A 12,581-nucleotide genomic window follows, 5' to 3' on the forward strand; every position below is an offset into this window, starting at 1 on the left:
GCCCCTGACAGGCCTCCCCTTTTCTCTGCTGGAGCACTTCCTGTCACAGAGGCAACAGCTCCTGCTGGGCTTGCCCCTGTATTTTTTATAAGTTCTTCTCAAGTGTCACTTGTCTTGCCAGGTGGATCTGCGGCTCCCTGAGGGCAGGGACAACAAGGTGAGTGACCTCTATGGAGGGTCTGATGAGTCTTTTCAAACAGGTAGTCACTTAAACAAAAGACAGAAAGGAACTTGGATGGTGATGGCTCTGCTGAGTGAAACGGCTTCATCCTTGAACCTGAAGAGTCCTGCCCTGTTCAGGGGTGAAGGCCTCAAGTGAGCACTTCTCAGGTCTCGGATTCCCCAGGCATTCTGTGTCACCTGACCTCAGGCCTTAGTTTCTGTCCCCAGGATGGTCAAGCTCAGATTTTGTGGTGTGTGTTTAGCTGCTTTGCAGGGAGAGTGGCCACACCATGACACGTTTCTCTGTGGCCCCAGTAAAACTGGCCAAAAAGGAACTATACCTGCTGAAGGTGGTGGCCAAGTGCTCTCCGGGTCCTCAGCTCTAGGAGCCACCTACTTGATGTCAGAACTTTGGAGGACTGGATTAGCATCGCAGGTGAGCACTGAAAATGGAGAATTGTGGGGCGACATGATTTCCCAAGCTCTCTACAAGCCTCTCAGCTTATCAGGTAAAAGTGCGCATCCTGTTGTGGCCAGAGGACCTGGCCCACCCATCCTCCAACACAAGGAGTATTCCCTGCTCAGTGGAGCTGTCCTTGGTGAGAACTGCAGCCCTGCGGCAACCCCTTCCTTGATCTTCCTTCCTCCACGCCACGTTTTGTTCTGTGCCAGGCCCGATGTTTTATTTCTGTATTTTATGCCCTCCAGTCAACCCCCTACTGAAGGTGCATGCCGTTAAGACAGACATTGATCTGCCATCTTCAGTGCCTAGGAAATGCCTCACACATAGTGTGTGGTCCATACTTGTTGGTTGAATAAAATGATATAGCATGCCTGCATTTCAGGCGTCTCATCTTCTTAAGAGCCAAGATGCAGGGACCATGGTCTGCATGTGCTCTGTCGTTCCCTGAGTGTTGGGGGTGCTGTTTTGCATGCAGGGTTGAATTCTTCAGTACACATTCATTGGGTTCGGTTCTACAGTCAACTAGCAGAGCAAAGACCTCATTAGTCAAACTGTCCTCTAAAGTCCTTGAATTGCCTATTAGCTCAGAGGCACTCCCACTGCCAGAGGCCCGGAGGGGCCACAGCCCTGAGGAAATAGCAAGTTTTGTGTCCCATTTCCCTTCTCAGGGAAAGCAGGGGACTGGGCAGCGTCACTTCAGCTTTTTGTCCTGGGTATCATGAAATCTGTGTAAACAGAACGCATGTGATGGAATTCCATATGAGCTGCAGCTTGTGAAGCACTTAATCGGGAGTGTGAGATCCCACTCAAGTGTATTTTGAAAACCGTTTTTGGAGAATATGTGAGAAAAGAAAGAGGGCTGACAGTGATGTGGAAGGAGAAAGAGTCAGGACAGCCAAGGTCCTGTCTTGGCTCTGTCATCTCCAGGCACCTGGGGCAGCCACTTCTCTCCTCGGAGAGCGCTCCCTAGTCTGTGCCACTGCTTGCTCGCCCACCGTCATCTCCAGCACTTCACAGGGCACCTGTCTTCCATGGGTGCTTAGTAAACATTTAAGACAGAAATGAATGGCAGCTTAGACTTGGACTCAGTCATCTCTGATGGCCTTTCAACCTCCAAAAGGTGGTCTCTGGCCAGGTGCAGTCACTCACGCCTATAATCCTAGCACTTTGGGAGGCCAAGGAAGAAGGATCACTTGACGCCCAGGAGTTTGAGACTGTGGCGAACATGGCGAAACCCCATCTCTGAAAATACAAATAAAAAGACTGGGTGCGGTGACTCACACCTGTAATCCCAGCACTTTGGGAGGCCGAGGCAGGTGGATCAGGAGGTCAGGAGATCGAGACCATCCTGGCTAACACGGTGAAACCCCGTCTCTACTAAAAATACAAAAAACTAGCTGGGCGTGGAGGCTGAGGCACGAGAATTGCATGAACCTGGGAGGTGGAGGTTGCAGTGAGCCAAGATCACGCCACTGCACTCCAACCTGGTCTCTGATGTCTGAGTCATAGAGAAATATATACATGGCCAAGCAGATGGCAATCCCAATCATGACGGGGGCTCCTGTTTTCCCAAGCCTCCAGAATAAGTCTTCTGTCCCAGTCAGCATGAGTGAACTCAGGGCCAGATGTGACTTCAAGTTACAGGAACTTAGGCAAAAACTGCAATTACTTTTGTACCAACCTCATAAACTTCTATATACTATTTCTTTTCTTTTTTTTTTTTGAGACGGAGTCTCGCTCTGTCGCCCAGGCTGGAGTGCAGTGGCTGGATCTCAGCTCACTGCAAGCTCCGCCTCCCGGGTTTACACCATTCTGCTTCAGCCTCCCGAGTAGCTGGGACTACAGACATCCGCCACCTCGCCTGGCTAGTTTTTTATATTCTTTTAGTAGAGACGAGGTTTCACTGTGTTAGCCAGGATAGTCTCGATCTCCTGACCTCATGATCCGCCCGTCTCGGCCTCCCAAAGTGCTGGGATTACAGGCTTGAGCCACCGCGCCCGGCCTTTTTCTTTGCTTTTCTTTGCTTTGCTTTTCTTGTCTTTTCTTTTCTTTTTTTTTTTCTTTTCTTTCTGGCAGTCTTAATCTGTTGCCCGCGTGGAGTTCAGTGGCACAATCATAGTTCACTGCAGCTTTGAACTCCTGGTCTCAAGCGATCCTCCTGCCTTGATTTCCCAAAGTGCTGGGATTTTTTTTTTTTTTGTGAGATGTAGTGTTGCTCTCTCGTCCTGGCTGGAGTACAGTGGTGGGATCTTTGCTTATTGCAAGCTCCACCTCCTGGGTTCACACCATTCTCCTGCCTCAGCCTCCTGAGTAGCTGGGACTACAGGCGCCAACCACCGCGCCCAGCTAATTTTTTTGTATTTTTAGTAGAGACGGGGTTTCGCCGTGTTAGCCAGGATGGTCTCGATCTCCTGACCTCATGATCCGCCCATCTTGGCCTCCCAAAGTGCTGGGATTACAGGCGTGAGCCACCGCGCCTGGCCTTTTGTTTTGTTTTGTTTTGCTTTTTGAGACGGAGTATCACTCTGTCACCCAGGCTGGAATGTACTGGCACCATCTCAGCTCACCACAACCTCCGCCTCCTAGGTTCAAGTGATTCTCCTGCCTCAGCCTCCCGAGTAGCTGGGATTACAGGCATGTGCCACCACACTCGGCTAATTTTGTATTTTTAGTAGAGATGCGGTTTCTCCATGTTGGTCAGGCTGGTTTCGAACTCCTGACCTCAAGTGATCCACCCGCCTCAGCCTCCCAAAGTGCTGGGATTACAGGCGTAAGCCACCGCATCCAGCCTATATACTATTTCATATAATGCAGTGTAAACTACTAATTCAGTTTGTTTCACACCCAGCCAGTATGAGTGAATTCTTAGGGTCAGATGCCAACTAAGAGTGATAGGAACTTAGTTAAATTTCCTATACGCAAACAGTATACGCAACAGTATACGCAAAATATACTGTTGCATCTAATGTAGTATAAAATACAAATTAGATTCCCACTCTCAGTTCCTAGAGCACTTTGTTCACCCAGCAGAACTGTCTTCAAAATAATTGAAAGAATGCCCTGTAACATGAGAAACCTAAATGTCGCAGGGATGAGCCACTCTCCTCACTGTTCTGAGGGAAAATTGCTGGAAGGGGAGCTCTTGTGTATAGGTATGTATGGTGACTGACACATTTGGAGGAAGAAAGCCTAGAGGTTTGCTTTTCCACATCCCACCCCGACCCACGGAATAGGGGGACTCAGGCAAGGCCTGGCCGCAGGCAGAGCCCAGCTCCCTGGCTAAGGAGGGCCAGGAGACATTTGTGTCTGAATTAAGACTCTTCCACCTGGGTGACTGTGAGTGGCCACATGTCTTGACTGCACTTACCTGCTTGGTGCTTTTTTGTAGATTGCAATGCTGTGTCTTGATCTCACCCAATAGACAGCTGGTTGAACAGAGTCAACCCAAGACTGTCCATTTTGTGTCTGCTCGATACAGGCAGACGGAAGGATTTTGTTTAAGGGCTCCATTTTGAGCGCTTAAGTGATGGTTCTTTAGGTTGATGCTGTTTCTAAAATTAGCCTTGTAGTTACCAAGCCCTGCCTGTGGGACAGGTGCGGATGACTTGTTTATTCACTTGTGGTTGTGCTGTGTCTGTTTTTTTCCTTTTGCTCTGCATTTCCTCTCCTGTCTGTGCTTCCTTCATTTTCTCTGCCAGGACATGCAGGAACAAGCTCTTGAGCAGCGATCTGCCTGGGAGGCAGTTCAGAGTCCCAACGAGATCACTGGACCAGTTGGGAGGCTGGGACTGTGTCCTCGCATGGGCTCCATCACTCCCGTTTTTATTTTTCATCCAGTGGGGACTTTCTTACCGGCCCTCCTTGGTCAGGTAACCTCCCGCTGGGTCTCCTGGCAGGGTCTCCTAGGCTAGCAGGACCTTGAGGTCATTATATTCCAACTTTACAGATCTAAACTTTCCATTTGCCTGGAGTACCGGCAGGTGATCTGGCAGAACTGACTCATTTGACCAAACTCATGGGAGACCTACGTAAAGGCCATAAGGGGCTGATTTTGGAGAGGAGGCCACTAGCCAGTCCAGGCCTCTGGCTTGCTCTACAGTGCATTTTCTCCTGTATATGAAACTAGATGATGTAGTCTGAGGTGTGTTTCCGGATTGAGGAGGAGTATACTTTTTTTTTTTTTTGAGATACAGTTTCACTCTTGTCGCCCTGGCTGGAGTGCAATGATGCGATCTCGGCTTACTGCAACCTGTGTCTCCTGGGTTCAAGTAATTCTCTTGCCTCAGCCTCCCAAGTAGCTGGGATTACAGGCATGCGCCACCACACCTGGCTAATTTTTGTATTTTTAGTAGAGATGGGGTTTCACCATGTTGGCCAGGCTGGTCTCGAACTCCTGACCTCAGGTGATCTGCCTGCTTCAGCCTCCCAAAGTGCTAGGATTACAGGTGTGAGCCACTGTGGCTAGCCTTTTTTTTTTTTTTTTTTTTTGAGACAGGGTTCCCCACTGTCATCCATGCTAGAGTACAGCAGTGCAATCATGGCTCACTGCAGCCTCCACCTCCTGGGCTTGAGTGTGCCTCCCTCTTCAGCCCCCCCACCCCAAGTAGCTGGGATTATAGGTGTGAGCCACTGTGTCTGACTTATAATGAGCATTTTGAGGAAGGAATCATGTAAGGGTGCTGCCCACCATTAAAAAACTAGAAACTACACATCAGTAGAAAGTTTCTGTATGTGTACGTACATATAAACAAATCCCCTAAACTCTATGTGTTAATATGTGGTATGGCTGAGTGCAGTGGCTCATGCCTGTAATCCCAGCTCTTAGAGAGGCAGAGGCGGGAGGACAGCTTGAGCTTAGGAGTTTGAGACCTGCCTGGGCAATATAGCGAGACCCTGTTCCCCACAAAAAGGAAAAAACAAAGACAAAAAATATGTATGTAAATACATCTAAAGAAGAATCACACTGTGCTACTGCTTTTTTATTCACTCGCTGCTGTATCAAAACCATTTGTCTATGTCAATAAAAATCTATATCATTGGCCAGGTGCAGTGGCTCATGCTTGTAATCCCAGCACTTTGGGAGGCCAAGGTGGGTGAAATCACCTGAGGTCAGGAGTTCGACACCAACCTGGCCAACATGGTGAAAACACCATCTCTACTAAAATACAAAAACTAGCCAGGCGTGGTGGCGGGTGCCTGTAATCCTTGTTACTCGGGAAGCTGAGGCAGGAGAATTGCTTGAACCTGGGAAGCAGTGGTCACAGTGAGCCGAGACTGCACCATTGCATTCCAACCTGGGCAATAAGAGCAAGACTCCATCTCAAAAAACAAAAACAAAAAAAACTATATCATTTTTTAGGGGCTGAATACAGTTACATTATATAGATAATCACATGCATGTAACTAGTTCCATTTTCTTGAACATCAAGACAGTGGTGCATATAAACATCTTTGCCTGTGAATCTGTGTTCACACGTCCATTTACCTCTAGAACAAATACCCTGACGTGGAATTGAGTCAATAAGAGAGTACAGGTAGAAAGGCTGTCCAGAAAAGTTGTACCGATCCACTATGCTGTGGCCCCGTGCTGTGGACAGAGTGTCAAGTGAGAAGTGGTTTGCCAGGAGGTTTGACTAAAATTCAGCATGATATAAATTGCACAGTAATTGTCGTCATCATAGTTCCTAGAGGCCTTACTACTTTTAGGTTTAGAACCATTCTTCGAGTCTGACTGACTTTGCTTCTGCTTAAGAGCAACAGTGTCACTGGGCGCGGTGGCTCACACCTGTAATTCCAGCACTTTGGGAGGCCAAGGCTGGTGGATCACGAGGTCAGGAGATCGAGACCAACCTGGCTAACACAGTGAAACCCCATCTGTACTAAAAATACAAAGAATCAGCTGGGCATGGTGGCGGGCGCCTGTAGTCCCAGCTACTCAGGAGGCTGAGGCAGGAGAATGGCATGAACCCGGGAGGCGGAGCTTGCAGTAAACTGAGATTGCGTCACTGCACTCTAGCCTGGGTGACAGTGCAAGACTCCATCTAGAAAAAAAAAGAAAGCAACAGTGTCTTCTTTTTTCTTGTGTACTTCCTCTCTCAGGCTTGTGTGGCCAGCTCTGAGTGGTGTGCCCTTCACCCATGGCCTCGCCTGTGCCTCATCACAACTCTTGATAAGGGGCTGCTCCTGCCGCCATATCACAGATGGAAAAAAAATCTGAGACTGGAGAGTCAGGTGGTAGGGCAGGGTGGTGGGCGTGGGGTCTGATGCCTGTGCCCCACTTGGTGCAAGATTCTGCCCCTGCAGCTCTGCCTGTGACACAGGGCTCATGCTTCTCTTGGAGGGCACAGTGGTGTTTGGGGCCATGTGGTTGGGCTAATGTCTTTTTTATTTTATTTATTTTATTTTTATTTTGTTTTTTATGTTTATCTTTTTTTTTTTGAGACGGAGTCTCGCTCTGTTGCCCAGGCTGGAGTGCAGTGGTGCAATCTTGGCTCCCTGCAAGCTCCAACTCCTGGGGTCACGCCATTCTCCTGCCTCAGCCTACCGAGTAGCTGGGACTACAGGCGCCCGCCACCATGCCTGGCTAATTTTTTTTTTATTTTTAGTAGAGACAGGGCTTCACCATGCTAGCCAGGATGGCCTCAATCTCTTGACCTGTGATCTGCCTGCCTTGGCCTCCCAAAGTGCTAGGATTACAGGTGTGAGCCACCGTGCCCGGCTATTTTTTATATTTTGAGACAGAGTCTCGGACTTTTGCCCAGGCTGGAGTACAATGGCATGATCTCGGCTCACTGCAACCTCCGCCTCCCGGGTTCAAGTAATTCTCCTGCCTCAGCCTCTCGAGTAGCTGGGATTATAGTCACATGCCATCATGCCCAGCTAATTTTTGTATTTTTAGTACAGACAGAGTTCCCCCATGTTGGCCAGCCTGGTCTCGAACTTCTGACCTTGTGATCGGCCCACCTCTGCCTCCTAAAGTGCCATAATTATAGGCATGAGCCACCGTGCCTGGCCGGGCTGGTGTCTTATCTCTGCTGAGACTCATCATGGTCGAGGAGGAGCATGCAGGGTTGGGTGGGAAGAGAGCCAGCAGATGGGAAAACCAGATCTGTTTTCTGGTCCTTTCTGTGACTTAAGTTGAGCTTGTTTTGAAGTGTTGAGAATTCCCAAGGTATTAGATACACCCATGTTCAAGTATAAAAATAAATAAATGGTTCAGAGCCACCAGCGATGTTATCTGAGGGAGGGACTGTCTCTCGTCCTGTTTCCATCAGGACAATGGGAAATGGGCCATGTCCAGGATTTCCCAGGCCTGCCTTGCTAGAACTTGGCAGCTGAGGACAACGGTCCCAGAGAAGGGGATACATTGGCAACCTCCCTGAGTCTTGTGAGGGCTCAGCCTCACTAGAGACTGCTCTGCAACTAAGTGGACCTTGGCGGAAGGCCTCCTCCTCCCTCCTCCTCACCCAGTGTTGGGAATAGGGTTCCTCTGGTCAGCAGCTGAAAGGCCACAGAGAATCCTGCCCTGGTTCCACATGGACTGGGGTGGCTGAATTAGCCCCAGGTTTGGGGTAGGGCATGGTGGAGAGGGGAGTGGAGAGGGTTTGGGACCCAGGAGCAGTATCACAACAGAGGCTCCCTTTTGAGCACCTCCTCACTTGGAGCACTTCCTTTGTGTCCCTTTGCTGGGCACTTGCATCCAAACAGTGCATGCTCTATTGACGTTCACTGCACACCATCGTCCTCCTCAGCTCCTCCTTGAAATGAGCTGAGGTCATGCTGAAATGAGCACTGGGGTTGCAGAACAATGTGCCCTCCCTCCAAGGCAACCAGCCGCTCTTCTCTTGGGGCCTATTTTAACTACAGAAGCATCTGCTCCAGCCTTCCCGCCAGGCGGTATTCCCCATGCCTTGACTTCTGCACTGGCTGAGGCTGTGTGGTGTGACCTAAAGAAAGCCATGATCCTTTTGATCATGGATCCCTTGAAGAGAACTTGTGTTCCTTCAGGCTTAAGGAACTGTAGAGATATATTTTTGTGGTGGAGGGAGATGAAGTCTCACTGTCACCCAGGCTAGAGTGCATTGGTGTGACGTAGCTCATTGTAGCCTAGAATCCCTGGGCTAGAACAGTCTTCCCACCTCAGCCTCCCAAGTAGCTGGGATCACAGGTTTCTATCACCATACCTAGCTGTTTTTTTTTTTTTTTTTTTTTTTTTTTAGAGATGGGATCTTGCTATGTTGCTCAGGCTGGTCTTCAACTCCTAGCTTTAAGCAATCCTCCCACCTTGGCCTCCAAAGTTCTGGGATTACAGGTGTGAGCCCCTGCACCTGTCTATGCTGTATATTTGTAATGACATTTGTTTTTCTTCCTTGTTAATACTTAACCTGAATTTAATATACCAATAATTAACCAAGAAAACAAGTTTTATTACTCACGTGGAAGATGTGGGAGGTGGTCAGTTTGTGCTGGTGTGGTGTCCCATGGCTGTCCTAGGCACTGGCCTCCATCCCAAGGCCCTCATGGTCAAGCACAACTACTGGAGCCATGGCATCCATCTTCCAGGCAGCAGATGGGAGGAGGGCAGGAAGGATGAAGCGCCTGGCTACGGGCTAAGTTGGCTTGCCTTGAGTGCCTTCTTACGGTCTGGACACTTCTGCTTACAGCTCATCAGCCAGAGCATTGTCACTCTAAGAAAGCTTGGGGATTATCTTGGTTGATGGACTGCTGCCCTGAGTGGAAGTGGAGTTCTGTATTCAAGAATCGGGGAGAGAGTGGATTTGGGTGCAGCTGACAGTCTCCAGTCTGTACTTCATTAGGAAGAACAATGCTGCTCCAGATCTTGTTATTCTGCCTTCTTCCTTTGCAGTGTGGTGTGGAGGAACACAGCACAGCCCTGTATGGGTGGTGGCATCTGCGTAGCCATTCATGGAAGATGTGTCCAGCAATACAGCCTGGACATTTACATGTGGGGTTTCGTTCAGCCTCCCAAGAACCTCATTTTCCACATGGGAAAACAGAGGCTCAGAGAGGTTGCGGAATTTGTCCAGGGCTGGAGGCCATCAGGGGCGAGGTAGGGTTCCAGGGAGACTTGGGCTCTCCCAATATTGTATTGACAGTCAAGCAAAGAAGGCCACTGTCTTTGTTCCCGAGTGCCACAGTGCAACAAGGCTGAATGGTGCTAGAGGTCTCCTGGGGAGGCCTAAAGCCTGAGGAGAAGGGCCTGGGACACTGCCCAGCTGACCTTGTCATCCTTGTCCTGGAGATCTGGGGTAGTTGAGCTCTGAAACAACCCCTGTGGCCGGGTTGCTGTGAGGACCCCAGGCTGCCGTCTGGCCACCCTCCGGGGCATAGCCCTCCTTCCTTAGGCCTTGTGTACTCACTGTTCCTTCTGCTGTCCCCATCCCTCCCTTTGCCTGCTGGTCTCATTAACTCTTCCACCACCTCCTCCCAGGCTTGTTTGAAGAGACGCTGTTAGAGCTCCAGAATGGTGATATTGCCGTCCTTCTACTGTATCCTGGACTTTCTCAACACCACTGGTCACAGGTGTAATTGTGTTTGTGGTTTTTTGGTGAGGGGGTGATTATTTAATGCTCGTCCTCCTTACTTGACTGTAAGCTTCTGGAAGGCAGGGACGTGTCTTTTGTTTTTTGAGATGGAGTCTCGCTCTGTCACCCAGGCTGGAATGCAGTGGCGCAATCTCGGCTCACTACAACCTCCGTCTCCTGGGTTCAAGTGATTTTCCTGCCTCAGCCTCCCAAGTAGCTGGGACTACAGGCACCCACCACCACGCCCAGCTAATTTTTGTGTTTTTAGTAGAAACGGGGTTTCACCATGTTGGGCAGGATGGTCCCGATCTCTTGACCTCGTGATCCATCCACCTCGGCCTCCCAAAGCACTGGGCTTACAGGTGTGAGCCACTGCGCCCAGCCAGGTACATGTCTTTAATCCCCAGCCTGTATCTGGCACGGAGGATGTGCTGAGTAACTATCAGAAGGAATTCCAGAAAGAAGCACCATCCCCTGCCCTCCCCTCAGAGGGCCTCTGTTACATGGTCACCTCACAGACCGTGCTTCAGCCCAGCCCTGGGGTGCTTGGGAGAACAGGCGGAATAGCTATGTGGTACTGCGCAGGGAGTCAGCAGCCATCCCTTGCAAGTAACAGTCCCCCTCCTAAGGACCCTCACGCTGTATGGCCCCTTACAGCAGTTCAGGAAGTTTTTATATCCATGCCTCACTTAATTCTCACACCGCCCTCCCAGGTGGGTTTGAACTAATCTGTCTGTGTGTTAGATGGAGATGTCACAGGATGGAAAGGCCTGGTGTGGGCCAGGCCTTCCTGGAAGGGTCCCCTTTGGGCCTGCACCCTTGGTGGGAATTCTGTGCTCTCTTCCCGCTGTCTCGTCCCTGCTGGGTGCTGCCCCCTGGACTGAGAGCATCTTCCCTGAGGCCCACGTCAGCTCCTGCTTGCTTCTGGCTTGCTTCTTACTTCGGCCTTTTCCTCCAGACCTGGTTTGGGCCTTGCCATTCTGTTTTCAGACTGAAGGAGCACACAGAGTGTTTGTCTTTTACCTCTGCTCTGCCCCTCGTGGAGCAGTGGGCGCCTCCTTTGTTCAGCACATGGAAGCTGCAGGCGAGGCAGAAAACGGCCTTTCAGTTTTCCCAGCAAAGCAGAAAGCCCTGTTCCTGGCTGGGTGCCTGGGACCTGTCTCCTGGGGACAGAGGAGCCCCTCTGAGGCCAGCTGGCGTCCTGATGCCATGGCTGCCACGTGGGTAAGCACCTCCTGGGGATGCAGCGCCAAGCCAGCCCAGCCCTGAGAAATGTGGCTGGGCAGCAGTTGCTGCAGAGCCTCTGCCACCAGGGTCTAGGGGTGGAGCATCCTTCCAGGGGCATTACCAACCTTGGGCACTCCCAGGCAGGCCCCTGGCATTTCCACAGCCCGCCAGGAGAGACGGCCCTTGGAGGACTGCTAGTGTCTCTGCCTTCCCAAAGGATTGTCTTGGGTTCCCATGGAGAAGGTGGCCCAGCTGAGCTGTGCTGTGAGGGAATGCTGCTGAGCTGAGCTCTTAGGGCAGGCTTTTGATTGCAAGTCCCTCCAGAATCCTGTAGCAGCATTCCCTTATAGTCATATTAGTGAACGTGCACCAGGATCCCTCGTTGGGGATCAGAAGCCACCCCATGGCAGAGGTGTAAGTACCTGTTGTTTTCTTCCCTGTTGGAAGTTGCCTAATAAAGCATAATAGCAGGTTCCGTTTATTTAGCGTCCTTGTGTGCTAGGCCCAGCGTTCCTGCAGCAGGTATTTCGCACACACTGTCTGTCTTCAGCCTCACTCCCACCCTGAGAGGTAGGCATGCTCATCTGTTTACAGAGAAAGAAACCGAGGCTAAGCTCACTCAGCTGGAAACTGGTGGGTCTGGGGGGTCTGGGTTTGAACTAACCTGATGCAGCGCCCCCCGCCCTTTTTTTTTTTTAATATTGATGACGTCTTGCCATGTTGCCCAGGCTGGTTTTGAATTCCTGGGCTCAAGTAATCCTCCGGTCTCGGCCTCCCAGAGTGCTGGAATTACAGGCCTAAGCCACCATGCCTGGCCCAGAGCCCATGTTCTTGACTGCTTGCTTCATTTAAAGCCTTCCATGGGGTGGCAAGCACATCCCTGGGGTGGGGCCTTGCCAGAACAACAAACTCAGGGCCTCCCTAGGAGCGACTCCAAGATTTGCAGGCCACTCTTGATCCCTCTGGCTGTGAAGCCCTGTCCCAGCCCTGCACTTGGCTGATATCGCACCCCCTTAACTTCTAGTGGGGGTTCCTTTAGCACAGCAATTCTTGAAATGTGATCTGCAGTCTCCTGGGGGTTTCTGAGAGCACTCGACCACTCGGGGGGCTGAGGATCAGAACTGTTTTAATAATAACATGGCCATGATTTGTTACCGTGCCTCTTTGGTTGTGATGGCTTTCAC

General features: G+C 50.6%; 1 protein-coding gene across 4 annotated transcripts in view; it reads left to right on the forward strand.

Moving 5' to 3' along the window:
* CDIP1 (cell death inducing p53 target 1) overlaps positions 1–12,581 on the forward strand; it is a 29,151-nt gene that overhangs the window by 5,840 nt on the left and 10,730 nt on the right. The window contains exons 2-3 of one of the 4 annotated variants that reach the window (XM_033235888.1): positions 10,077–10,170; positions 11,161–11,394. The exons of 2 other annotated variants lie outside the window; for them this stretch is intronic. In XM_033235888.1, coding sequence (XP_033091779.1) covers positions 10,077–10,170; positions 11,161–11,394 — 328 coding nt within the window. Of the gene's footprint in view, positions 1–10,076; positions 10,171–11,128; positions 11,395–12,581 lie in introns of all 4 variants that reach the window. One more of the 4 variants, XM_033235887.1, reaches the window with a different exon arrangement.

This window comes from Trachypithecus francoisi, unplaced genomic scaffold (genome assembly GCF_009764315.1).
Source record: "Trachypithecus francoisi isolate TF-2019V2 unplaced genomic scaffold, Tfra_2.0 Lachesis_group15, whole genome shotgun sequence".
NCBI lineage: Eukaryota > Metazoa > Chordata > Mammalia > Primates > Cercopithecidae > Trachypithecus > Trachypithecus francoisi.